This window comes from Nyctibius grandis, chromosome 26 (genome assembly GCF_013368605.1).
Source record: "Nyctibius grandis isolate bNycGra1 chromosome 26, bNycGra1.pri, whole genome shotgun sequence".
Lineage (NCBI taxonomy): Eukaryota > Metazoa > Chordata > Aves > Nyctibiiformes > Nyctibiidae > Nyctibius > Nyctibius grandis.
Window position 1 is genome coordinate 7,304,704 of NC_090683.1, and position 25,710 is coordinate 7,330,413.

The 25,710-nt window shown below is 44.1% G+C and overlaps 2 protein-coding genes across 4 annotated transcripts; both read left to right on the forward strand.

Annotated features, from left to right (window-relative positions):
- The first annotated feature begins 132 nt into the window (after positions 1-132).
- Positions 133-8,484, forward strand: TMEM106A (transmembrane protein 106A). Of its 3 annotated transcripts, none has more exons than XM_068418787.1 (9): positions 133-201; positions 1,038-1,206; positions 1,869-2,093; positions 2,536-2,599; positions 2,997-3,156; positions 3,647-3,787; positions 4,242-4,285; positions 4,890-4,943; positions 6,871-8,484. In XM_068418787.1, exons 3-9 carry the CDS (start codon positions 1,889-1,891, stop codon positions 6,989-6,991), a joined length of 789 nt encoding a protein of 262 aa, XP_068274888.1. In that variant the 5' UTR covers positions 133-201; positions 1,038-1,206; positions 1,869-1,888; the 3' UTR covers positions 6,992-8,484. The 3 variants fall into 3 exon arrangements, with proteins under 3 accessions (XP_068274888.1, XP_068274889.1, XP_068274890.1); XM_068418788.1 differs by having other exon boundaries at positions 1,073-1,206; XM_068418789.1 differs by lacking the exons at positions 133-201; positions 1,038-1,206 and adding an exon at positions 1,449-1,475.
- A 591-nt stretch (positions 8,485-9,075) lies between these two features.
- DHX8 (DEAH-box helicase 8) lies at positions 9,076-23,712 on the forward strand. Its single transcript, XM_068418612.1, has 23 exons — positions 9,076-9,205; positions 9,646-9,731; positions 10,337-10,409; positions 10,902-10,987; positions 11,604-11,713; positions 11,822-12,133; positions 12,434-12,578; positions 13,128-13,331; positions 13,800-13,887; positions 14,224-14,321; positions 14,833-14,980; positions 15,373-15,554; positions 15,975-16,169; positions 16,360-16,545; positions 17,057-17,267; positions 17,604-17,785; positions 18,548-18,688; positions 18,975-19,130; positions 19,979-20,116; positions 20,552-20,680; positions 21,122-21,318; positions 21,473-21,652; positions 22,214-23,712. Exons 1-23 carry the CDS (start codon positions 9,094-9,096, stop codon positions 22,431-22,433), a joined length of 3,579 nt encoding a protein of 1,192 aa, XP_068274713.1. The 5' UTR covers positions 9,076-9,093; the 3' UTR covers positions 22,434-23,712.
- The last annotated feature ends 1,998 nt before the right edge of the window (positions 23,713-25,710 follow it).

Genomic DNA, 25,710 nt, shown 5'->3' on the forward strand with positions numbered 1-25,710 from the left:
CCCTCGGGCTCCCTGCGCGCGGGGGCGGCCGTGGGGGCCCGGACCGGGCCGCCCCGCCCCGGGCCGCGGCCGCTTCCGCCGGGGGCACGTGCCCTCGGCGGGGCGGTGCCGCCCTGCGGCGCTTTCGGTTCCGCGGCGCTGGGCGCGGCTGCTGCCCGCGGCCGGTGAGCGGGGGCGGGCGGAGAGGCCCGGCAGCGCCCGGTGAGCGGGGGCGGGCGGAGGTGCGGGGCTGGCGGCGGGGCCGAGCCGGGCCTGCGGGGACTGGCGGCGCCCCGTGCGCCCGGGCTGCCCCGTGGTAGCGGGGGCCGGTCCTCCTCCACACTCCCGTTAGTTACCGCCTTTGCGCTCTGCTTCCCCCGTTAGGCCTCGGGACTCTGCCCGGCGGTACCGGTGCCTGAGGCGGGGCGTTACAGGGGTCACGGTGAACCCGAGAGACCGCCTGAGGGCAGTGCGTGACGGGGTTAAACCGCACCCACTGCGCCTTTCGCGTGGTCCCTCTGGTGCCCACTCGTGACTCCCCCAGCTTTCCTGGTTGTCCCAGTTCTGGAAAAAGGCTCCCACTTCTCGCTGCTTGTGTCTGAAAAGCTGGTAAATGCTAACTGAGAGTGTAGGCAAAGCTCCAGCTTCGCTGCCTGGGGCCCTCCAGAGGCTGCGGAGATGGGGACTTGTGGTAGAATAACACGAGGCCCTTCCTAGATCTTTCAGGCGTCTTTGTCCTTCCCTTCACCTCTGCGTGCTGCAAGAAGGTGGGGAAGGCTGAATTACCTTGAGCCTCCGGGCAGCATCTTGCAGAATTTCATAGCCTGGAGCACTGGGCTCATGAAAGGTCCCTCTGTGGCCCTCCAGGGCTGGTGGGCAGCGTGGCAGCCGTGTCCATCTCTGCTAGTTAAATGAGATGCTGGTTCTTCCTTTGTGAGCAAGGAAAACAGCAACTGCCCCTGGAATCAGCCCATGTCCTGCCGTTGTGGTCCAGGTTTGTGGGCGGTGGAATAAGCCCTGTGCTCTATAACTCTGTCGTCGTGGTTCTCCACTGCCAGATGGTGATTTTCATCCCCAGTATGATTTATGATAGAGCCCTGAGAGGTTGTTCATGCAAAGCCTCCAGATCATCTGGGCAAATGTAGAAGCTGCTGTTCATCAAAGCTAAACATCCTACCTATGTCTGAGTTGCTGGAAGAAGACTGCCTGGAGGAAAGACTGGCACAGGTAGGAAACTGCATTCAACTGACGTCTTTGCAATGAAAATACAGTTGCCTTTTAATGCTTTTGGGAGTATTATGAGGAGCTGATGTAAACGTTTTTGATTGTCAGAAGCCTGGGAAAATGAGTTCAAGTGTATTTTTAACTTTTAAAATTAGGCTATCTTTAGATTCTATTATCTATTTTTAGATTCTTTTTGCACACTATTTGATTTTTGTCAGGCTACTGTTAGTAACGCTGTGGTTGATTGGGAATGCCAAGGCCTTGATGTTCAGGTGAGTTCCCTGTTGGATGTGGGTGAATAATGACCAGTCAAGAACTTGGCAGTTCTTCTGGGTTATGTTGTCATCTCAAAACCTTCAGGAGCTTTGAGTCAGTGTTCCCCTCTCTTACCAAATACTAAGAAATAGAGAAGAATCTGGTATGCTGTTCTATAGGGTGGCATTCTCAGACACTTTTCTTGTAATTAGGGTGTCTAGAAGATTGAATGTTTAAATGAGTGAGTGAGCTACACTAACTCAGCTTTTAAAGCAACTTCAGAGCTGTGCTTTAAGAAACTTGCTGAGTGTTAGGATACTTGTGATCTACTACAAATGCTAATGGTGCTGCTCTTGGAGGTTCATTCACAGAGACAATTTTCTTAATGCATTTTTGTGTTGGACACCTAGTGAGAATTCTCCTTTCAACCATGGGTGGAAAACTCTCACCGTTCTGGAAAACACCTGACCAAAAAGAGAGTGAAGGCAAACTGATCTTACCCAGGCAACTGGATGCTGAAGATGAAATCACCAGTTATGCTAGTATCAATGACTCTGCTACGTCCTGCGTGGGCAGTGCACATCGAAGCTACGTCAGCTGTCCAACATGTCAGGGAACAGGAAGGATCCCCAGGGGTAGGTGATTCTTCTGTGTCAGGGCTTTTTGAGCCTTCTGAGGTTGGTATGTGTCTCTTTGCCTAAAGACCTTGGTTGAACCAGTTGGTCTTTATTGTATCCAGTCTAGGAATGTCCTGTCTTGGTACCTCCAGCTCACTTGTGACTTCTGTGGGCTGCCTCTGTTGGGGGAGAATGGGGTGGGACAGCAGGTAGTGCTGTTTCTATGTGATTACTTAAAGTCCACCCTGGAGCCCCTGGGGAATTGGTGTTTCTGCCCAGAGATGGGAATGCCCAAACTGAAATCTTAGTTGTATCACACTTGGATGCGTCTAATTGGACAGCATCACCCATGAAGTGAGTGCAGATGGACACTGGGGTGCTGTGCAAAGTCCTGCGATGTAATTTGCTTTATTTACTTGTGCGCTTAGTGTGGTCTCTGATCTGCTGCCACCTTTTTCAGAGCAAGACAAGCAGCTGGTGGCTCTTATTCCATATGGTGACCAGAGGCTGAAGCCTAGACGAACGTACGTCCTGTTAAATTTTCCCCTTTTCTCATCTGTTGAATGTTTCTTCTGCATATGAAGGAGAACTTCAGTCCTTCGGGTGCTTTGCTCTGTGCTCTGATCGCAGTAAGTTTGGTCTTTACTCTGTCTTTTTAGCAATAGTGAGTGTTGGACAGTCTTCTGTGTGCAGTTGTTGGGGATCTCCAGCAATTTGTACTGTAATGCACGATGTCAGCATGTGGGACTCTACCCTGCTTCTGCTGTGATTTGATAGCTGGCAAATAGTCCTGCACAAACCCATCCCAGTTTTCTGACACCCAGGCTTTTATTGTCTCCTCCCGTTGAGCTGGAGCAGAACTGCAGGTGATTGCAACTGACAAACCAAGAGAATGACTGTGGCCCTGGTGCTGTTTTGCAGGAAACTCTATGTATGTCTTGCTGTGACAATCTGCCTGCTGACAGCGTCTCTCAGCATTTTCTTCCTGTTTCCTCGCTCCATTACTGTGCTGCCTGCAGGGCTGACTGCCTCCTCCGTTGGCTTTAATGCCACCACCACCAGCATATACCTCAACATGACGGTAAGTGCTCAGCTCACAAAGAGTGGATCTGAAGGGCTCCCTGCTTATCTCCTATGCCACTCCATGTGTAGGCTAACTAACTGATCACTGTCTGAAGTTAGTCTTGGCATTCCCACCATCTCAGTCCACTCTCTGGCTGCTTGGAATCGATGTCCAGAGCGTGTTACAGCATCAAGAGGTGTGGCTGGCCTGGCTGCGAGTGAGCAAGTCACACAAAGTGGCCAAAGGGGCTGTGTAGAAACAGCACTGTGATTAATTCTGGGAATCCTTTTGCATCCTTGAGCTGCTTGGTTGTCCCCCTTTGACTGTCACGAGAGACACTGCAGCGTACGTGCCTTTGTGGCCAGGCTGGATGTACGTCTGAAAATTTGAAAGGGATGATGTGGTCTAGTGTTGCTGTAAGGTCATAGCTTTGCAACGGTAACATATGGCTCTGCTGCAAGGTGATTTGTGTTTTGGGTTTTTTTTGTTTGTTTGTTTCTCTCCCTAGAACGTGCTGAACGTAACTAATAACAACTTCTACCTGGTCACTGTTGTGCAGCTAGACATAGAGGTTTTGCACCAGTCCCTGGTTATAGGGAAGACCACCATGAAAACCCTGCTGAATATGAGCCCTTTGCGGAGCAGCCAGGTGAGCTCTGCTGTTTCTTGCGTTTTCTCCTAAACTAGTGTGGATGTCCTGGACAGGGACGTGCTTATTGTATGCTTGATCCACTCCTTTGTCATCTGCCTGCCAAATACTCAGAGCGCTTCCACGTGTAGCTTCCCACTTCACACTTCGGGAAGGCAAGCTTAAAAACAGGTTAGACAAAATCCTGGTGGGAACAGTTTGAGCACAGCTGATCTGTTCTTGGTGTAAAGGTTAGGTGTGTGGCCTAGATGACCTTTTTAAGGCCTTTTTAGATCTGATTTCTGATTCTATTTTCTTACCTACTGTTAAAAACAATTGTTAGGCTAGATCTTGAAATTCAGGTTCAGACACCTCATGAGAGTGCAGTTCTCTGTACTTCACCTCTCTGAATTGTATACAAATGTAACTGTAGTTCTTGTGTACTTCCTGCTTTCTCTTCTGTTCGCGTTTGCAGATCTATTATATGGTGGCCAGTAGGATATTGGACGACAACACCTAGTGAGTAATTCTTGAAGACTTCTTCCCTTAGTTAGCAAGTAACATTAATACTTATAGGCTTTTCATGACGAGATTTCTTGTGCTGGTCCTGTCTGTAGAGTGAAGCTGAGTGAGCATGTTGTTTTCAGTTTAATGTGTGGAGCTGATCTGGATATAAGTCTGGCACATCCATTTTAAACTCATTTCCTTTTGTATTTATTGGTATTCTCTGCATAGTGTTGGCTCAACAATGTCTGATGAGTAAGTGATGATATCAATTTGATGTCTAGGATGTCAATGTTAAATGCTCTGTTTGTGAGCATGCATTTCTCTGCAAATGACCAGCAAACTGTGTGAAGTTCATAGCAACCAAAACTTCTGTGCAGATGGGGGGGTGCATTGCGTATTTACGAGGCCCATGCTTACTAGATCCACAGTTAGTTACACAAGCAAAGCCATGTTTTACTGATATAGATACTGCTGTGCTTGAATAACTTTGTATAGCTGTTGTCAGAATATTTGCAAAGACAGACCTTTTTGGAGAAGCAGAGAAGCAATGGAATAATTCAGGAGACACATGGTGCAGGCAGCTCCTGTGAAATTAACTCTCTCTTTTGTCTTGTAGTAACATTTGCACCTGGACAAAAGTCAAAGTTCACAATGTTCTGCTGCATATACAGTAAGTGATGCCTGGTTCAGAGCTATAACTAACAACCATGTCACCTACGTTGTTCCTCAGCTCCCTTCAAGAAGGTCTGCAGTCAGTGTTCGTCAAGACCAGGACTGCCTGCAGTGTGAATGTTACCCGGATAGGTGTGCTGAGGTGTGAGGAGGAAATAATTCTCCAAAGCCATCGTTGCCCTGAGAAATCCCCTGGATTCAGGCTGACTGACAGCTCACGCTGTCACTGTTACTTAAGGCAAACTTCTTTCTGGAATAGTGATTGTAGCTGTTGGGAAGTAATTCTTTGATCCAGACCTAGAAGTACTGACTGGTTCCATTACGCCTGCCTTCCTTGTGGTGTTGTGGGCAGACTTATTGAGCCTGGACTCTGTGTGGATGATTGCCTCCAAGTGTTCTGACAGCAGCTGCCGAGAGCAAGGCAGGATGAAGCTGGCTCTAACGCAGATTCTGTTGCCTGACGCAGCTCCTGTTCAGGGGATGGACTAGAGGACCATGCTCAGCTTGACTGTGTTGTAGAGTACAACAGACCCTGCTGGGAAAGCAGATGCAGGTTGGCTGTTCCTCCCTGACAGGGAGGAAGGAGCACAACTGCAGTTTTATAATACAGCTCCTGCTGGGACAGGTTGCTACTACTCTGGTCTGAGTTAGAGCTAAACCTGGTGTGTGAGACAGAGAAGCTCTTACGAGGTATAGCAGTGCTAGAACACCTCCATGCAGCCATGAAGGAAGAGTGGTCTTCATTAGCTGAGTTTACGCCAGTTTGGAAAACTGCAGCAGAAGTTGTCTCCTTGTGTAGCCTGTGTGCACTAGAGGGGTCTCTGCACACCTATGGTGACAGACGCCAGATTGTGAGTCCACTCTTGGAAGATGGACCTCTAGGTTCACCATCTGCAGACTGTTGTCACTGAGTCCATGATTCCTTCAGGAAGGAGGAACTGCTTTTGCATCCCGGTCTTTTGTGCTAATCTAAGGCCAGGGATTCACCTGCTGTATCTGGAAATTTACTGTGAATGTTAGCAAAAGCATTTGATTGGAGAAAGTGTGTGAGTCTCTTGGAGGTACGCCAGGCTGGAATTCTCACAAGTAGCTAGAGAAATGTCACTGGTGATCTCCTGAAACATGTATTTAAATCTTGATCTTCTGTTGCAATTTGAAGGGCTGTATTGTTAAGTTTCTTTTTTTATGGGTCTTAATGCAGGTTTTAACTGTAATTAGTGCTGAGTGATGCAAAGTTTAAACTGGTAAAGTGTGCAGAGAAGCCCCACGCTACTCAAAGCATGGTAAAAATGGTGCCTTTTGGACAGCATGGAGAATGGTTCTGGCTTTTAAGGCAACTTTGTCCTTCTTAGCTGATGCTGTGGGCTGACAGGGCTCTCTCTAGCTGCAAGCTCTCCGTTAGCCAGAAGCTGCAGATTATTCTAGTCATCTTTATACTTTTCTGCACCACATCTCCTCCTGATGATGTTACTCACTGATGGATTGCACAGTGTTAGGAGAAACTACTTGATGCAGACAGCTTTTGAGGTGGCAAGAAAGGTAGTGATTGAAAGATATATGCTTTTGTCTAGCTAACTCCGTAAACAACCACCCGCTGTGACTTGCACTAGCACTTTGGGAACAGGTAAATGATGAAATAGCACAGGAATGTTATGCTGAGGTAGGAAGTCTTAACGGGCTTCTAGAATGGCCAACGCATCTGTTGTGATGGTAGTGATCTTGTAAAGGCTTGCTTTAATGCAGTCTGAAAGATGCTTTCCCTCTCCAACACGTGAAATTGAGCTGAGGGTATCTTGACTGTTGTGTTCTGGGGCTGTGTAATAGGGACAAAACAGAATGGCAGCGGGAGTTCGCCATGGGACCTTTACATTATGAGAAGTCTGGGACAATCACAAGTGCAGTTCTGGTCTGCTTTTGCCTTGCAGGGGTACCCTGACCTGCACATACCTGTGTCATTCCGAGCAGCTGGCTTTTGAAGACTACCAGTACGTGGACTGCAGGGGGAATGCCACACCACCTCACCCATTGTACCACCACCTGCCATGACAGAGACAGGTTGGCAGAGCTTTTGGGTGCCGCATATTCCACCACAAAGGCAAGTCGTAGGGAGACAAACTTCTGGGGCTTCTTCTCAATCTATGCCTTAAACAGGAGGCCTGGTGTTTCCTGGATAAGACTTCCATCTCATGCAAAGATGGTAACATATTTTGACCTTCTGAATGTGGACTCTGCTGCCCTCAGATTGCAGCTTTCTTTTTTCAGTGCCTTATCACGGCTGACGCTTCAGCAGAGTGACCAGTGCATGGGGTGTCTCTGTGTGGCTGATCAGAGTGGGCCACACTGTGTTTCCCTGCTACTTTGGAGGCAGTGCCCTATTAGTCAGACTAACTCTAGTTGTTTCCTCCTTGCATAATTTTGCACTTCTGTCCTGAATTCAAGTATTTCATAACTTGAAAAAAGGAAGACTGTGATGAGATGTTTTGGCTGAATTGCATTTACATCACCAGAATCTAATGACACCTGCACAACAAGAGCAAGAAACAGGACTGATGTCTCTATGTCTCTGAGTCTTAAGAAAAGCTACTGTGTGTCATGCCAAAACACCTTGTGAGAGTGGCTCTTGGGTCACGGCTGGTTTAAGCTGTCCAGTACAGCAGGTGAAAATATGCATTTTTGTATGTATGTATTTTTAAAAAAAGCTATCCACTAGCTGTTCCTTAATGGCATCCATTTCAGTGAGAAGAAAATGCATTTTGTACCAGGAGCCAAAAAGCTGCTTTCCAGTCAGTGGTGTGTGGTGGCCAGCACATGCTGTTTGTTGTATTGTTTTCTTGTATGCTTTGGCTTTTAATGCTTTCAACTCAAACAAGCATGAGAGTTCATCTCTGACTGGACAAGCTTAGTTTGCACAAATGTCGGGAAACAACTGGGTTTGGGGTCTGGTGTTTTTTTGTCTGAAGCTGCAAAGCTATCCAAGAGACTTTATAGTAGGAACAGCCCTGGCAGCCTTCTCTTCTCCCAGGGCTGGCAGTTGTATCCCCTAAATGATGGAGGGGTTAAATGTTGTTCCTTACTTCTAATTTAGATGCTGCATGATGCATTCTAGATGGTAAAATAGGAGCCTGGGAGTTGCTGGACTAAAATTTTTACTCAGCAGTTCAGCGCTTTCCTGTATCTGTCCCACTGAAGGATAGAACCAAAGTGTCAGAATAGTTGAAGACTGTTGAAGTCTCTGATCCTGTCTCCAAAATATGCTTCCTAAGCCAGCACCTCTTAGAGAGCCGTTGCAGAGTGCTGCTCCTCACTAAATCATGTTGAGATCACACTGAAAGGATAAGTAGTCAGCTTCCTCCCTGAAGCAGGGATGAAGCAGCTCCACGTCCCATTCCGAAATCCTCCCTGCCCGTCACATCTCTCCAGTGCTTTTTGTATTTGCCACATTGCTGATTCTGCTGTGCACTTCCCTCCCCTGCTGCTGAGTTTCCAGCGGTGCTTCTGCCCTGCTGTTACGCACTTGTACCGTTACCGTCTGCTCACAAATAAAGGGCCTGGTGCAACCAGAGGTGAGTGACGGGGTTTTGTGCAGCGGGTCTCGGCCCTTGCTGTAGCCGCTGTGCAGCTCCGGTCCTACGGCAGCTTGTTCACCAGCGGGCACCGGGGCGTGACGGGAGAGGGGAGACCTGTTGCGGGGGGGGAGGCTTTACGGAAGGGGCAGAGCTGAGGCCAGGGAGCGGCCGTTCCCTGGCAGGTGCCCGAGGCCGGGTCAGGCCGCTCTGGCCAGCTCGGCACTGGACAGGGGAGAGAAGAGCAGCTGCCTGCAGACGAGCTGCAGAGCCGCCACAGCTGCGGCCCGCGGCCCTCCCCAGCCGCTTTTCTTGCGGTGGGCTCTTCGCTGAGGGGGGCCCGGGGGCGGCCACGCCGCGAAGGGAGCCGGGCGGACACTGCCCCGGGAGGGGGCACGGCCCCGGCGGCGCGGCGCCTCCCCACTGCCACCGGTCCGCGACACATCACAGAGCTGGTGCCATAGACTGGCCCCAGGCACGAGTCGTTCTAGCACGCTCCGCCCTCTCTATGGTCAGTGTTGGCGTCACCCGTGCGCGGTTTCTCGTCACTTCCGCCGCGCCCCGGATGCGGTTGGGGGCGGAATCATGGCGGACCTGGCGACGCTGGAGGAGCTCGCGAAGCTCGAGTACTTGTCGCTGGTCTCCAAGGTCTGCACGGAGCTGGACAACCACCTGGGCATCAACGACAAGGACCTGGGTGAGCGAGGCGGGCGCGGCCCGGGAATTGGGCAGGCGGCCGCGCGGCCTGCGGGCATCTCCGTGGCGAGCGCGGCCCGGAGCGCTCCTGGGCCGGTGTCTGTCGCGTTACGGGCTTGACGGCAGCTATGGGAAGGGCTGCTGGAGCCGCTCCTGTCGGCCAGGACGCGTTTGGAGAAGGGGCTTTTCGAATTCAGAAAAAAACCTATGATTTTTCCTCAAAAAAGTTGTCGTGAGCGTGAGAAAATGCCTCGGTCTGGGCTGCTGGGAAAGGGCTGCGAAAGGAAGCCGCTGCCATTGCGAGCAGCGTTGCCGCTTTTCGTAGGTAGATAGACCTAGCTGGCCGCTGCGTTGGTGGGAGATCAGCTTTTATCCAAACATGAAGTATCTATACTGCTTTTAATCATTTGTTCCAATTTATTTTCTGCTTTTTATTCGCAGCCGAGTTTGTGATAAGTCTAGCTGAGAAAAATACTACGTTTGACACATTTAAAGCAATTCTTCTAAAGAATGGCGCTGAGTTCACTGTAAGTGAGATCTGAGCGTTATTTATGTGTTGTTCTTGCCCCGATATATTTTATAGAGCTTTTTGTTTTAGAGAGGTGTGAGGAGTGATTATTGGTTTTCTTCACCTGGAGAAACTATGCACTAATTAGCTTTTGAGTATCCCTGTCTCATCAAGCCAAGTCCTCCCCCTCTCTTTTTTTTTTAAAAAACTTTTGTAGTCTCTGTGAAGCATCCTTCTGACGTCTTGGACTAATTATTGTCTTGTTGAGCATATAAAATATAGAAGAAATAACTTTTTGTGAAAGCAAAAGTTGTTGTAAGTCTTTTTGTGATACTTAGATGCTGGGTTCATGAGTTCCTCAGAAATAACTGTAGCTGGATCAAATAGGTGATTAAAAATGATAAGTAGAAAAGTAATTTAAATTGAATTATAATTATTTTCAGATTCAACGTATTATATCTTTTTAGGATGTACGTGAAGTCTAGTGATACTTTCTAAAAATGAACCTACATCTTCGGAATGGAGGGGGTTTCTTTGTCCTGCTAATAAACCCTCACTTGTGCCTTGTAATAATGAAAAACAGTGTTGCAGTCATTTCTTAAAGTATTTTATTAAATTTTTCAGGATTCCCTTATTAGTAATTTGCTACGTCTCATACAGACAATGCGGCCTCCACCAAAACCATCTACAAGCAAAGGTATGCATAATCTTGTCCCCCTTATCAGTTTAGTGTGAAAAGAAAACCAAAACTCTTAGTCTCCTGTAGTTTTAGGCTGTGTTTGGTGAGATTGATGTAGTTATTGTTCTAGTCTTGTACGGCAACACTTTGTATCTTATTGTTGCAGTGGGAGTATCTCTGTTGTTAGTGGTAGATTAGCAAAGCTGTTTGGGCACTAAAAACATCCTGAATAAGCAATTTAGAGTATTTATGTATTTCACAGATTTACTAATAATCAGAATTTTATTTGTAGGAAAGTAACATTGTAATCTTTGAATTGAATCTCTGTAAAATCTGTGTCAGCCTCTGTAAAATCTGTGTCAGCCTCTGTAAAATCTGTATCGACCTTTGCATTCAGATGAAAGTTAAACTTTATATTCAGTTACAGAAAAATCAAAGAGTGAATCATTCTGGCTCTTCTAAGTTTTGGGGGGGGTTTTGTTTGTTTTTTGTTTTAAATCTCAAAATCAGAGACAGTTGTCAAACCCAAATCGGAGAAGGAAAAGTTGAAGGAATTGTTTCCAGCCCTTTGCAGGCCAGACAATCCCAACATCAGGGTAAGGTCATAATTTCAGATTTCTTTTGTGAGTATGTGAAAACATTTTTTTTTTTTCCTGTTTCTCTTAGTTTCAAGTTTTTTTCGTGTTAATGTGAGTGTCTCCTGCTAATGCATGGATAAAGGCGGCCTATGAGAAATGAAATGCAAAAGAGGCAGAAAGCTGGTATTATAGCATATAGTTAGTGAGACTGGCTGTTATAGCAATTGCCACGTTGATGCTGTTTTGTAGAATACCTGGAAGATGAGGCTCTTGTGACACGAAATTTGTAGCGTGGCCTTTCTTACATAATGTTCACAGTAATGAGGGGTTACAAACTAGATAAAAATTTTGGACGTTCAGGTGTTACAAGGGACTTGCATTTTATATTTCTGTAATAATTTAAGGGGTTGAAATGAAGCTGTCTTTTGTATAAAAGCAGAATTGTCTCAATATTGTGGCAAAATAGGGGGATAGCTTTATTACTTTTTTTTTCCTATACCACGTATTCTGTCTGATCTTTTTTATCTTGCATTACTTCTATAGAGATATGCATGTGATTATACTTTCTGTAGATTGGTTCTCTGTGACAGACTTTTTATCAGCCTTCTTACAGAACGGTTCTCTGTTCTTGTAGAATATGCTGGATGAAGATGACGTGAAAGTGGCAGCTGACGCACTTAAAGAACTTGAAGCTCTGATGCCTAGTGCAGACAGGCAAGGCAAGCAACGGAACAGTGACCACCGGTAGGTTTCTGGTGGGTCTTTGGAGGATGGGTATTGGCAGTTGGTATTGCCTGCTCACTCTGTTCTTATGTGGAATTTCACTGCAAATATGTAATGTTTGTTTGTTAGGGCAAAGAGAAAGAGGAAGAGCCGAAGTCGTAGCAGGGACAGGAAACGACGGCACAGATCTCGCTCTAGGTCTCGTTCTAGAACTCGAGATAGGAACAGGGGAAAATCCAGATACTGGTCAAGGAGCAGAAGTCGGAGTCCCAGTAGGGACCGTAAGGATAGAGAGAAGTACGTCGAGAAGAGCAATGAGAGATGGAGAGACAAGCACGTAGACCGTCCACCACCTGAGGAGCCTTCCATTGGAGACATTTACAATGGCAAAGTCACAAGTATAATGCAGTTTGGATGCTTTGTGCAGCTGGAAGGACTAAGGTACTTCCTGACGTTCACTAGAAATCTGGTACTTTTCCATCCAAGTTCTCTTTTCTGCTATCTTAAAGAGGTTATGAGGCTACAATAAAATATACTGGGTTTTGATGCCAAAATGAAGGTCTGTTTCAGAAAAATAAATTCAACAGCAGAGAATGTTCTCCTTATAAAAAAATAGTTTATGAACACATATTAGCAGTCAGTTGACAACAAAATGTTTTAATCCAGACTCTGAATGATCTGAAGGACAGTCGGTGTAATAATGTACAACATCTACTGCCCCTCTGTTTGTTTCACCTACAGGAAGCGTTGGGAGGGCTTGGTCCACATCTCAGAGCTTCGCAGAGAAGGACGGGTTGCCAATGTTGCCGATGTTGTGAGCAAAGGACAAAGAGTAAAAGTCAAAGTGTTGTCCTTCACTGGATCCAAAACCAGCCTGAGCATGAAGGTATGGAAGACACTATAGTGCTTACAATAGAGTTTGTGGTGCCAAAACTTTTAAAGATTATGCCTCTTTTTGCTATTTTTTGTTCTTTTTGATGAAAACTAATATGTAACCCTTCAAGTGGGAGTTAAAAAAATTGAGTTACTGTTCTGTGTTTAAGTGGACTATTATTTTTACTCATTTTCTGTAGGTTCTTGTTTTCGATGTAATGTTCCTAACAGTGTTTTGACTTGACATGTTAGCTAAGTGACAAGGCAAACGTCAAGCTGTTGCTGTGTTTGTCTTCCTTTTTCAGTATGAGAGAAGCATTTCATTTTAAATTAAATCAGTGCCATTGCCAAGGCTAAGTAGAGTGTTCCAGGCTTGGGGTGTACTTACCTCACAACACCAGCTGAAAAAAAAAGCACACAAAATAGTGTTTTCTGTCTATGGGCTGTTGTTGGCAATAGTCTCTCTCAGAAGTGTACTCTTGTGTTAGAGGAAGCACCAGTGTTAACAGATAAGGAGAAGTGCAATATAGGTAGAGCTGATTGATTAATCAATCTAATGTAGGATGTTGATCAAGACACTGGGGAAGACTTGAACCCAAACCGGAGGAGAAACCTGGTTGGAGAAACGAACGAAGAAACCTCTATGAGAAACCCAGACAGACCCAGTCACCTGTCCCTGGTGAATGCCCCGGAGGTGGAGGATGACAGCCTTGAACGAAAACGCCTCACCCGAATTTCAGACCCAGAGAAATGGGAAATAAAACAGGTGTGTTTTGTACTCAGGGAAATAGGGTGTCAGTCAGTAAAATTGCTAGGGAGTTTCATGAGCTAGAACACAGCTCCTTGATTGTTTGTGTGTGTAATTTATTCCTTACCTCTAAATTGCTGCCTTCTTGTGATTTGGGACTTCTAGCTTAGTTCCATGAAGTTACCCCAGCTTTGAGCAGGAGGTTGGACCAGGTAACCTCCAGAGATCACTCTGACCTGGGGGATCACGATCTTTATCCAGTGACACTTAGGTGCTATTTGATTATCAGTGCGGTCCTGCCATGCATAAGCCAGCTGTCTCATACTGATGGTATTTAGAATAACAAAAGAACTGTTTGCTCAGAGACTGGATGACTTAGGGAGACGTGTTTACAAGTCTGGCAATAGCATTAGAACTGAGACCTCGTGGGCGTGAGCTGTGTTCGTTCATGGGGACAAATTCATGTTGTGTTCGTTCTGTTCCCAGATGATTGCAGCTAATGTGCTTTCCAAGGAAGAGTTTCCTGACTTTGATGAGGAGACTGGGATACTTCCTAAAGTTGATGATGAAGAAGGTAGTATTTCCAAATAGTCTTATAGCTGTTGTAAATTCCTTGTGTTTCTGGATGTGTTTTGATTCAAAAAGAGATGGTCGTATAAGTGTATGTGAAGCATCTCACGATTTGCTGTCGTCTTAAATGTTTGCAACTAGGGTTACTCTAGCCTTAATATTGGTGACATTTGGATGTGCCCTGTCTGGTCATTCTTTTTATTTGTGGTGTTTTCACTTTTAAAACTATCTAATTACTTCATAATCAAAAATACACAGGAAGTACTGTTTGAAGAGGTAACATTTATGTACCTGAAAGATGTTTAACTTTTCTATAAAAATTGTCACTTGTGGATTTTAGATGAGGACCTTGAGATTGAGTTAGTTGAAGAAGAGCCACCATTCCTTCGAGGTCATACTAAACAGAGCATGGATATGAGTCCCATCAAAATAGTAAAGGTAAGAGATTTCCAGGACTAAAACCAATGTACGTGATTTAGTTAAATAGATATTTGGGAATTTAACAACCAGTTTTCCACCTGGACGTTACTGAGAGCCTTGAAAAACATTACCACCGAACTGAAGATCCTTTCTTTACTTGTAAAGCTGTTTTCTTACTTAACTGGTGACAGAGAAGTGGAATAATAGAACCGAAATGTGCATGAACCTGTAGCAACCATTTCACATAAGTGTGTTAGAAAGTAGAAGGTGGTAGAGAAATACTTATTTTTCATTGGTTGTGCCCATAATCCTTCTGAGCGGACAGTGTAGGGGTGCTCCATGTTAGTCATGACCATGGAAGTTCATGAGGCTGGGCTAATGGAAATATCCTGGAACTCAAACAGATAAAAAGTTAACATCTTTTAAAGTATCTTCAGAAGAGGCTTCTAAAGGACAGTGGTAGCAGAGAGATAATTGAAGTTGAAGGATTGGGAGTGCTTGAAATCTTAACTTTTTTCTTGCTTTCCAGAATCCAGATGGTTCCTTGTCCCAGGCTGCAATGATGCAGAGTGCTTTAGCTAAAGAAAGACGAGAACTTAAACAAGCCCAGAGAGAAGCAGAGATGGATTCTATCCCCATGGGACTCAACACACACTGGGTGGACCCTCTCCCTGATGGTATATTTGAACACATCTAAGTGTGAACTGTGCCTTTTTTGTGATAGTTGAGCAACACAGGACAAATGTCTTGATACTGTGTTTGTCTGCCTCACTTTAAAAGTGAGGCAAAGAAGAAATGCTTTTCACCGGGAGTGGAAATAGGAATGTCAAGGGAAATGTACAGGTATATCCTGCTGTCCGTCAAGGATGCATTACTAAAAGGTGCGATGGATGGTGAAGCAATTTTTTACATGGAAATTAATGTAATAGTGGGGGAAATACATGTAGGAACTTAAAAAATACTTAAACACACAAGCATAGAAGCATGGATGACAGAACAATAGGAGCAGGATCATCACGGTCTGTGCTGTGTGAACCTAAATGTAATGGTGAAATTGTTTCTTTTCTAGTGGATGGAAGACAAATAGCTGCAAACATGCGAGGTATTGGGATGATGCCCAACGATATCCCAGAGTGGAAGAAACATGCATTTGGTGGCAACAAAGCTTCTTATGGTAAAAAGACCCAGCTTTCCATCATTGAGCAGAGAGAGAGTCTCCCAATCTTCAGACTGAAGGAGCAGCTGATACAAGTAAGACTCTTGAAATGGCATTCTTGTTTGAGCAAGCAATAATTTAAAATATATATTCTTGGTTTTGCTTGTTGGCAGGTGAATAGCCAGTTGATAATTTTAAGTGCAGAACCGTAGTTCAGAATAAATATTTTAAAGACTTATATATATGTGTATATTTTAATAAAGCTCCAGATATTTATTGACGTAAGTCAAAATTGAAACTAGGATCGTGTCGGCAAGGGATGAGTCAGCTGAACAGTTAAGCAGTTTTCTGACTTGATCAGTAAGAACACTTGTATGATTTTTGGTCTGGGTCAGCTGCAGCAAGAGCAGTAGGTGCTCAGTGTAATCTTAGATATACTGTGTTGATTTTTTGTTTGTTTTGTTTGTTTTTTGTTTGTAAATTTTGACAAGTGTATCTATTATGACCTTTTCTAGGCTGTGCATGGCAACCAGATTCTGATTGTTATTGGAGAGACAGGATCTGGGAAAACAACACAGATTACCCAATACCTGGCTGAGGCAGGGTATACATCAAGAGGAAAGATTGGATGTACTCAGCCTCGCAGAGTGGCTGCAATGTCTGTCGCGAAGAGGGTGTCAGAGGAATTTGGTTGCTGCTTGGGACAAGAGGTGAATTTCTATGCTGAAGAACATGCCAAAATAAGCATGAGGAAAAGCAGGAAAAATCAGTACTGGAGCTAGTTTGCTTGTGTTTCTGTTCCCTTGTAGGCTGTAGAATGAGCTTGCAGAATAATCAAACTGGGAATTAATGGTGCTAATAATTCTGTAGCTTCAGTTTCTGTGCAACTCTTCTTTCTAGGTCGGCTACACCATTCGATTTGAAGACTGCACTAGCCCTGAAACTGTTATCAAATACATGACAGATGGTATGTTACTGAGGGAGTGCTTGATAGATCCTGATCTGACTCAGTATGCCATTATCATGCTGGATGAAGCCCATGAGAGGACCATACATACAGATGTGCTCTTTGGACTCCTGAAGAAGGTAATGTAGCATTTGATTTTTATTGCTTCAGCGTCCTCTGTATGCTGTGTATGGGTAGAAGTGCACAGGGGAAGGCAGGGTCGCACAAGTTGAGTTCATTCATGTGCTCTAGGAGTCTCTTCTGAAGCAAAGGAAATGCTCCTAAGGGTTTGTAGTCCAAATTTTCATAAGATAAGCCCCCTGTGTGAAGACAAAGCAAGCAAAATTCAGCAGAAACAATGAGAACTGACAGTCCAGGATGCTCATAATGATGGAGGAGCAGAGGAGTGTTCTTGCTTTGCTCTTCCTTCTCTGACAAAGGCTTTCCATGATAGGTGCTGCCAAGAAAGGTTTGAAATGTGACCTTAGCAGTCCATTGTTTGAAATTCTGGATACTAGAATGAGCTGCCCCTCTACTCAGACATCAAAACGCCTGATATTACTGGTCATATGTCTCTGACTTAAGTCAAGTGCCATATGTTAATAGTCCCAAAGGCAACAAATGACTTGAGAACTTTCTATCCTGCTATAGACAGTGCAGAAACGGCAGGATATGAAGTTGATAGTGACGTCAGCCACACTGGATGCTGTGAAATTCTCTCAGTATTTCTACGAAGCGCCTATCTTCACAATTCCTGGCAGAACATACCCAGTAGAAATTCTGTACACCAAAGAGCCAGAGACTGATTATTTGGATGCCAGTCTGATTACAGTAATGCAGATCCACTTAACAGAGCCACCAGGTGAGTGGAGAATGGTCTAGGGTGAGTGGTGATTCAAGGACTCTAATACCTATGAGCAAGGTCTTTCTATAAGTCATGTATCATGTGTGAGTAACACGAGCAAAATGCTCTCAGCACTATCCCCTGTTGTTTGCAAATACAGTAAATAAAAAGCTGAAAGAGTTGGGTGAAAGACTGAAGTATGTTGCTTCTGGCTAAGAGTTCTTGCCCAGGGGCTAGCAAAAGTTGGGAATCCTCTGCCTTAAATGGGAAAAGTGAGGGACGGAAATGCAGTAATGCAGGAGTTGTACTGAACAGAATTGATTCTGTGGATGTTTTAATTTACTTCCTGTGTAGGTGACATTCTGGTGTTTCTAACTGGTCAGGAAGAGATTGACACTGCCTGTGAAATCCTCTATGAGAGGATGAAATCTCTAGGACCTGATGTTCCGGAGTTAATTATCCTGCCAGTGTATTCAGCGTTACCCAGTGAAATGCAAACCAGGATCTTTGATCCAGCCCCACCAGGAAGCAGAAAGGTAATTTCAGCTAAGTATAGCTTCATTGTCTGCTGATACATTCTAGTAGTGGGCTGTATTACACTGCTAATCATGTGTCCTTTTTTTTTTTTTTAGCACTTCTGATTCTGTTAGTTACAGCTTCAGACAAAATGATGTAGTTTTGGAGAAAAGATGTCTTATATGTAGCCTAGAGCATGTTTTTGGTTGCATACATGCCTATGCATGTTATCTAAGCCTTTGAAAATGCATATAAAAACATCTGGTGTAGCAAACCTCCGTGTGGGATATTCTTGGTGTGTTTTTTAATGCTCCCTTTAAAGGATATTAACTCTAGTGAAATCTAAATGCAGTTCCTATTGGATGGATGTAAATTTCCTACCAAACAGCTATGGAATATCCAGAGATACATTCTCTGGAAGATTCTTCTCTAAATATGGACTGTGTTTGAGTGATAAGCAAAAATTCTCCCTGAAGTCAGTGTGGTCTGCGTACAAACTTAAAATGATCTTTCACTTGCTTTTAATGATGGATTTTATCATGCTCTTTTCTCATATTGCCCAAATCTAAAACAAATGTAGATACTTAAAACCTGTCCATCTTTGACTATAGATAACACATCTTTCTGTTCCTCTGTGAACACATTTCTTCTTCCGATGTTAAATGATAGTAGTTGCCTTTGTAACAGCTTGCATCACATGGAATGGATTGTTTAAGCTGAGCAGCATGTTTGGCTTGACAAGCAGAGACAGAACTCGTGCTGAATCAAACTGTTGTTTGCAGGTTGTCATCGCCACTAACATTGCTGAGACATCTTTGACTATTGATGGAATATATTACGTAGTCGATCCTGGCTTTGTGAAGCAGAAAGTTTATAACTCCAAGACTGGAATTGACCAGCTGGTTGTTACACCAATTTCACAGGTAGGCGTTCTGTGTTTGACTTTTTTTTTACCTGATGGTAATGTGTATCTTGATGATGTGGTGTCCAAGCACATGGAAGCAAAGCGAGGCAATGATAAAACCACATTTTTGATTACTCCCTGAGGCTCCTTGAGGCTGTGCCTAAGGAATACATACTTTCCTGGGTTGTGTTGGAAATCTCTTTCTATTAATACAAGTAAAATTGTGAATAATTAATAGTTTTATTTTATTTTGTTTTCACCTGTGCCTGTTTGCACCTGTTCATTGGATGCCTTGTTGCCTTTAGGCTCAAGCAAAGCAGCGAGCGGGAAGGGCTGGGAGAACAGGACCAGGAAAATGCTATAGGTTATATACAGAGCGTGCTTATCGAGATGAAATGCTAACTACCAACGTGCCTGAAATCCAGAGAACAAATTTGGCCAGTACAGTACTTTCCCTGAAGGTGGGTATTTCACCATCTTGCAGAAAGCCAACATGATCATAAGTGTTTCAGTAAAGGAGTCTCTGCCTTTATGAGCCTCGTGAAATACTTCTGTAATTTCATATCCATCTAGTGAACAGAGGTATTTTGGAAGGGAGACTGCATCAAATGCAATTCTTAGGCACTGAGCTTGCCTCCTGCATTCTTCTGTTGAGGGTTATAATGTTGAATATCCCCCTAAGTTGCAAGTCTCAGCTGCACAGAACAGTTAGTTGCAGGAGGTTTGAGAAACCAGAATCTTACGGGCAGTACACCGTTCCTAGGTGAGGTACACTTATGTTGTTAACAGATAAGACACACTGTTTTAGAGTGATTTTTTGATCTCCAAACATATACATCTTCTAAGCGTGTACCATCCCTCTGGGACTCTGCAAACTGGATGTAACCCAGTACATAGCAGCTGGTGAAGTTACTGCCTTTCCCCCTTTCTGGGAGCAAGGGGAAGGGTGGAGACATACTTAGTGTCCATTGGAGCTGTCAAGCCACACTGGTTTACAAGGCAGGAAGTCCACAAAACCAGCAATTAGCCTGTGTGTCTCCTTGATTGAATTATCTTGCTTGAGAGATGTGTGGAACCATACCAAAGAAACAGGAAAACTGAATGATGGGTAAAAGCCATGGGTTATCTCAAGTGTAGAAGTATAACCATGTATTTGTGACTGTGGTTACAGTCAGGATAAGGACATGAGGCTAGGGTTACTTAAAGTTCTGTAGTGCCTCATTGTTTGATGGTTATATATCTCTGGCTGGAGTTTGTTGTCTTCCTTCTCTGTGTTTTAACTTGGGTTTTCTCCACTCCCTCTGTTCAGGCTATGGGCATCAATGATTTACTCTCCTTTGACTTTATGGATGCCCCCCCAATGGAAACTCTCATAACTGCCATGGAGCAGCTGTACACCCTGGGAGCTCTGGATGATGAGGGACTGCTCACTCGACTTGGGCGCCGGGTAGGCAAAATAGAATATTTCTTAGCACTGGCTGAGTTGCAAATATTTAGGGGGTGACGTGAGAGTAGGTGTATAAGGACTTGCCTAGCGCTGCTGGTTTCCTTTTCCTATTCTCTTGTGTTTTATTGATAGATTTTCACTTACCATAGTTAACGTATCTTCTGCTTTTTAAGGAGCAGCTATTATTTCTACTTATTCATAAGGTTACTTTTATTAATGTCTGAAAGTTTCCTGTAAGTATTGGGATATTCTTGTGATAGTGAATATAGACAGATAACCTATAATTATTGTTTCCCATTGAGTAAAGTTATTCTGGGTAAAGCACACTGCTTTGGAAAGGAAGCAGGGAAGAAAGGACATTGCTCTCTTTTGCACTGAGAGAACTCAAGATTTTTCCAAGATGTTGCAGGGTATTCTGAAAGAGGTTTCTTGCAGATGGCAGAATTCCCCTTGGAGCCTATGTTGTGTAAGATGTTGATCATGTCTGTACATCTGGGATGCAGCGAGGAAATGTTGACAATAGTCTCCATGCTGTCTGTACAGAATGTGTTCTACAGGCCAAAGGTAAGGAATGCAGCCAAGAAGCAGCAGTGTTACAGTTTGGGTGTTCTTTGTGTGCCTGCCTCAGGTGTTACAGAGTGAGCATATTTGCCAAAATAAACCTGTAGCTTGGTTAGACTGTGCTCATACATTACATTTCTGTTTTGGTTAAACACCCTGTAGCTGTGGATATTGGTAATTTCTTTGCAGATGGGAAGATGGAAGTTAGAAGTCCCACATTCTCTTTTGCATTTCCCAGTAAACACTACCCTAACCCAAGTCAGTCCCAGCTCTGGAGGTCAGAATGCCTTTGTCATTTTCAGATACACAGTGTTATATCATCTGTTTCTTGGTAGACTTAAAAAGTCATGGTATGGGTGACAAGGAGCGTGTGTCCTTATTCATGTTGCACAAGGGTTGTTTCTCTGATGTAGGTACCTGATTGATACCTATTTTATGTGTTAGGATAAACAAGCGCTTGCTGATCAAAAGAAAGCCAAGTTCCATCAGACAGAAGGTGACCACCTCACTCTGCTGGCTGTGTACAATTCCTGGAAGAATAATAAGTTTTCAAATCCCTGGTGCTATGAAAATTTTATCCAGGCCCGATCCTTACGCAGGGCACAGGACATCCGCAAGCAGATGTTGGGCATTATGGACAGGTGAGCATGTCAACAGGGGCAAGTAGTGACTTCGTTTTCTTACTGTTCTTGCACTGCAGCAGCTAAACAAAATTTGCTAATCTGATGGTAGTACCTGTACCCAAATCTGAAGAACTCTTATTTTTTTTTTTTCTCTCTAACTCTTGTCTGGCAGGCACAAGCTGGATGTGGTATCCTGTGGGAAGGCAACAGTGCGAGTCCAGAAGGCCATCTGTAGCGGCTTCTTCCGAAATGCAGCAAAGAAGGATCCCCAGGAAGGTTATCGGACACTCATTGATCAACAAGTAGTCTATATCCACCCATCCAGTGCTCTCTTCAACAGGCAGCCAGAATGGTAAGGAAGGCAATATCATGTAATTCTCTATTTCAGTTCAGGCTTCATAACTGAAAAGGTTGTGGTGCACACTATTTGTGGAGTTCAGATCAAAGCATAGCCTGCTGATTTCTCAGCAGTGAGCAGAGTGAGAAAAGTTTAAAGTCTGCTTTTGTCTCTTTCTGCTGTTAAAATTAGTGCCTGTGCAGAGATGAGACTTACCTTTTGAGCCAGGGGCAGGCCTGAAGCCTTCAGTTCTGTGTTTCTGTATTGTGGAAGTGAGTTTAAAACACTTGAGTGTTGGGGCAGGGGAAGGGAGAGGGAGGGAGTGGGGGGGGAGAGAGAATTGTTCTAAATGGAATGAAGTAATTCTACGCTGAAGAGTAGTTGTGAAGTAGGAGGGGAAAAAGAAGATAGCTCTTCTGGATGGTTCTTTTGGAGCCTGCATTGGAGCTTATAAGGAGCCTTATGCTGAAGGAGGGTGAAACAGAGATAAAGGGGCAAGCTTAGATACTCCAGCCCTTGCCTTGTCTCTTCTTGTTTGGAAAGACTAATTTCCAAAGTTGCTGTCCCTTTTCGCAGGGTGGTGTATCATGAACTGGTGCTGACCACCAAGGAGTACATGCGTGAAGTGACGACTATTGATCCTCGCTGGCTGGTGGAATTTGCACCGGCTTTCTTCAAGGTTTCTGATCCAACCAAGCTGAGCAAACAGAAAAAGCAGCAGCGGCTGGAACCCCTGTACAATCGCTATGAGGAGCCCAATGCTTGGAGGATATCGCGTGCATTCAGGCGGCGATAAGCCTGCTTCCCTCATGGACTCTTACTGTTTTTATATTTGTGGGACTGTTTTTTCCACTGTTGTAAATGTCCTGAAACGGAGGTTCAATTGCAGCTTACCTACGAAATGAACAGAAGTATGTTCAGAGCAAAAGCACAAGGGGGCGATGTGGGCTCACGTCAGCCTCCCCTCAGTGCCACAGCTGCACCACGAATGTCCTGGGTCTCCTCAGTGTGTTGCACCATTTCAGAAATGGTTCTTGAAGCACTCCTTTAGTCATCCCGCTTTTAAGAGACAAAACCTAAGACTTGGAAATCTGGGCATTGAGCTGTACAACAACAAAAAGATAATGATTAAAAAATAGCAATTCACCAGTCTAACTGTGTTCTGAATGACCAGACAAATAGAGGCTGGAATAGTTTGTTTCTTTACCCTGCTAAGAGGGATTTATTTCTGCTTATGCCCTTGGACAGTGGCTGGGTTTTGGGAGCTGCTTGTTATCCGTTTTTCCTATTTTATGCGTTTTCCTGTTCAGTGTAACTGTTTGTCTTTATGTAGGCCATCTGTGGTGAGGTATTTAGTATCTGTGGCTTTGGGATAAGGCAGGAAAGATCCCTTGAAACCCAGCTAGAATGTCAGTTATACTTGGACAATGGCACAGGTCAGACTGCAAGTCTTATCCTTCATCACCATCTCCTGTGTGCTGAAGGCTAGTATATCAAATGGAAATTAACCACATCCACTGTGTAGCACGGCTCTGTCTGTGAACATAAGTGGTTACAGATGTTTAGACTTTCTATACAATGTGTCATGTGTTTTATTTCCACTTACAATGTTTGGTGACATCACAGCTGTTGGGTTTTTTTAATAGAATATACTCTTGCAGCTAAAATGTCTGTAAAACATTGTGTAACAGTTCCTTGTTTAAAAAGAAATTGACTATTCAGTGTGTGCTGTGTCATGTGGAAGCTATCTGTAAATTTTTTTTTCTGTTGCAAATAGATGAAACTTATTTGACTCCATAGCTGTAGGTACCCATTTTTTTTTTTTTTTTCTCCAAAGCTGGGACATATGCTAAAATTATTGTTGAAATGAGGAGAATGAAGTTGGCTGGTGGTTTTACACTCAATGAACTAGAAGAATGTTTCACACTGAAAAGTATCTATATTGGAAATCTGTATATGTATACAAAGGTCAGCAGGGATGTTGTATATACTGTTTTATTATGTTGTGTAAATGCCCTGAGCTTTCCCATGGTGTTACATCTTCATGAAGTTAAACAGAATTACAAAGTTCGTAAGTTTGGAGGTTTTTTGCATTATGACATTAGGCAGACATGGTTGTCCTATGGAATATTCTTCCAAGCGTATTTTCCTTCCATGAACTCTGCAGCTGCATCTGTTACTGTTTTCTATGAAAATTTGCACTTGGCTTTCAAAAGTCAAATGAAAGATGTAAAAGAGAAAATGTACACAGTGGTAGTCCCAGTTGTACAGCATACTTCGAGGTGTTTCTGTTCCAAATTCATTTTGTATTTGCTTCTCCAGCATAGCCTCTTTCTGACTTATGGTAGGGGAAAAATGCATCAACAGAGAGGATTTTTTTTTTTTTTTAAGTGAACAATTGTCATATGTTTCGTGTGTGTTATTTCTTTCATTGGTGTAATTTTTTCAGTAATATCTTTTAATTCATTTACAGAAACTTTTCCATGTCAACCTCAGCTGCTTGCTTTGGGAATACCCTGCATCCAAAACTAGCCTGTAAAGCAATAATGCTGGCTTACAAACTTGAACAACTTACACATTGTTTTAAAGCAGGTTTTATCAACCTGTTACTGCTCTGAGGTTTCTGAGTGTAACATCCTAATGTCTTCTACTGTTTATGTGATTTTTAGTTAGTTTATCTTGTGTAAAAACAACAGTGTGATCCTCTCTCCTCCTCAACAACATTGTGGCTTGTGGAACATTCAATGCAAATAGCATGGAGTAAGCATTGCTGCTTCCTGTCCCCGCTGCGGTTCCCCAGAGGTTGATGTGGCGTTCCTTGCCTAGCGGGGACCTCATTCTGCATGTGGAGATGTGAATCGTTCTGAATGGGTGGAGCGGGCAGCCCTTTGTCTCAAACTCTAGCAGCATGGGCCATAGGCCTATTTCCATGGTTAGCTGATTGTCACGAAGGATTCACAGCAAAAGAATAACGCATTCAGGTGTACGTACACACTCACTCACATCCAAAAACAACCTTTTGCCCTTAATGCAAGAAAGATAAATACGATTTTTACAGCCAGCCCCACACATGCTCCATCTGTTATAGTAACTACCTTAACCTCATTAATGGGCTTGTTACTAGAGCCAGTCTGACAGCAATGTGCTACTTACACAATGGGGTTTTTGTTTTTTAGTAATTCAGTTTTCATGAGATTTCTGTGACAATTGCAGAAGGCTGTGATACTGACCCATTAGCAGGTTCATGGAATTTTTCATTTATGAATGCATTGTTCTTTCAAGCCCTCTGGGAATACAGTGAGTGAGTATCTGATTTTAGCAAATGTGTTTTCTATGTGTATGTTCTGTAACCTACATAAATCTTCTTGCTAGTCTGTCTGTGTGCTGGAGGTGGAGAAGCAGAGGTGCGCTGATCTGGATATGCTGGTTTATTGAGATCAAAAATGATCTTGTAGTTCTTGTAGCTGGTAGGCCTGTGGGTCTGTCCAAACACAGGTCTGCTCTGCAAGCTACAGAGAGCTGTGCTTTTTTGTTGAGTGTAGAAAAGTCTACTATTTGAGTTCAATATTAGTTCACTTTTACTATGAAAAAGGCAAGGAGGCGGAAGTGGATCATACCCAGCGGCAGATCCTGGCTATCGTGGAATGTGAATGTTAGTTCCTACCATTTAGGTCTGCCACAGTGACAGCGTCTGAAAAGCCCATTGATGAAAATCCAGTGTTAGATTTTATTCAAGATTAGGAAACATAAAATGTATCAGAGGTGTGGGGAGAAGCCTTATAAATTCTTATGCCTCTCTTGACTTTGGTTAATTCTCCACCATGTCCATTTAGACTTAAACATGCATGTTGTAGAAGTTTCTGCTCTGCCCTCTCCACCTACATGTAAGCCTGGCTCCCTGAAAAGTTGAGGTAGACTCATGGTGCTGAGGTGAATATGTTTTTTTACTTAGAGTAATTTGAATGCTGTGTTTCTCTCCCCAGCGCTCTGGGCTGCACTCATGTTTGAGCTCTTCTCTACAGACATGAAGCTCTTGGCCTTGCTCTGAAGCAGGTCAGTGGGAATTTGCTGGC

Excerpts from the sequence above, each read along its gene's own strand:
- TMEM106A (XM_068418787.1), top strand. The coding sequence starts at position 1,889 with ATGGGTGGAAAACTCTCACCGTTCTGGAAAACACCTGACCAAAAAGAG. Across the intron at positions 2,094-2,535 it reads AACAGGAAGGATCCCCAGGG|AGCAAGACAAGCAGCTGGTG; the intron begins GTAGGTGATTCT and ends CACCTTTTTCAG. Across the intron at positions 3,157-3,646 it reads GCATATACCTCAACATGACG|AACGTGCTGAACGTAACTAA; the intron begins GTAAGTGCTCAG and ends TTCTCTCCCTAG.
- DHX8 (XM_068418612.1), top strand. The coding sequence starts at position 9,094 with ATGGCGGACCTGGCGACGCTGGAGGAGCTCGCGAAGCTCGAGTACTTG. Across the intron at positions 13,332-13,799 it reads AGAAATGGGAAATAAAACAG|ATGATTGCAGCTAATGTGCT; the intron begins GTGTGTTTTGTA and ends TTCTGTTCCCAG. Across the intron at positions 20,681-21,121 it reads ATGTGTTCTACAGGCCAAAG|GATAAACAAGCGCTTGCTGA; the intron begins GTAAGGAATGCA and ends TTTATGTGTTAG.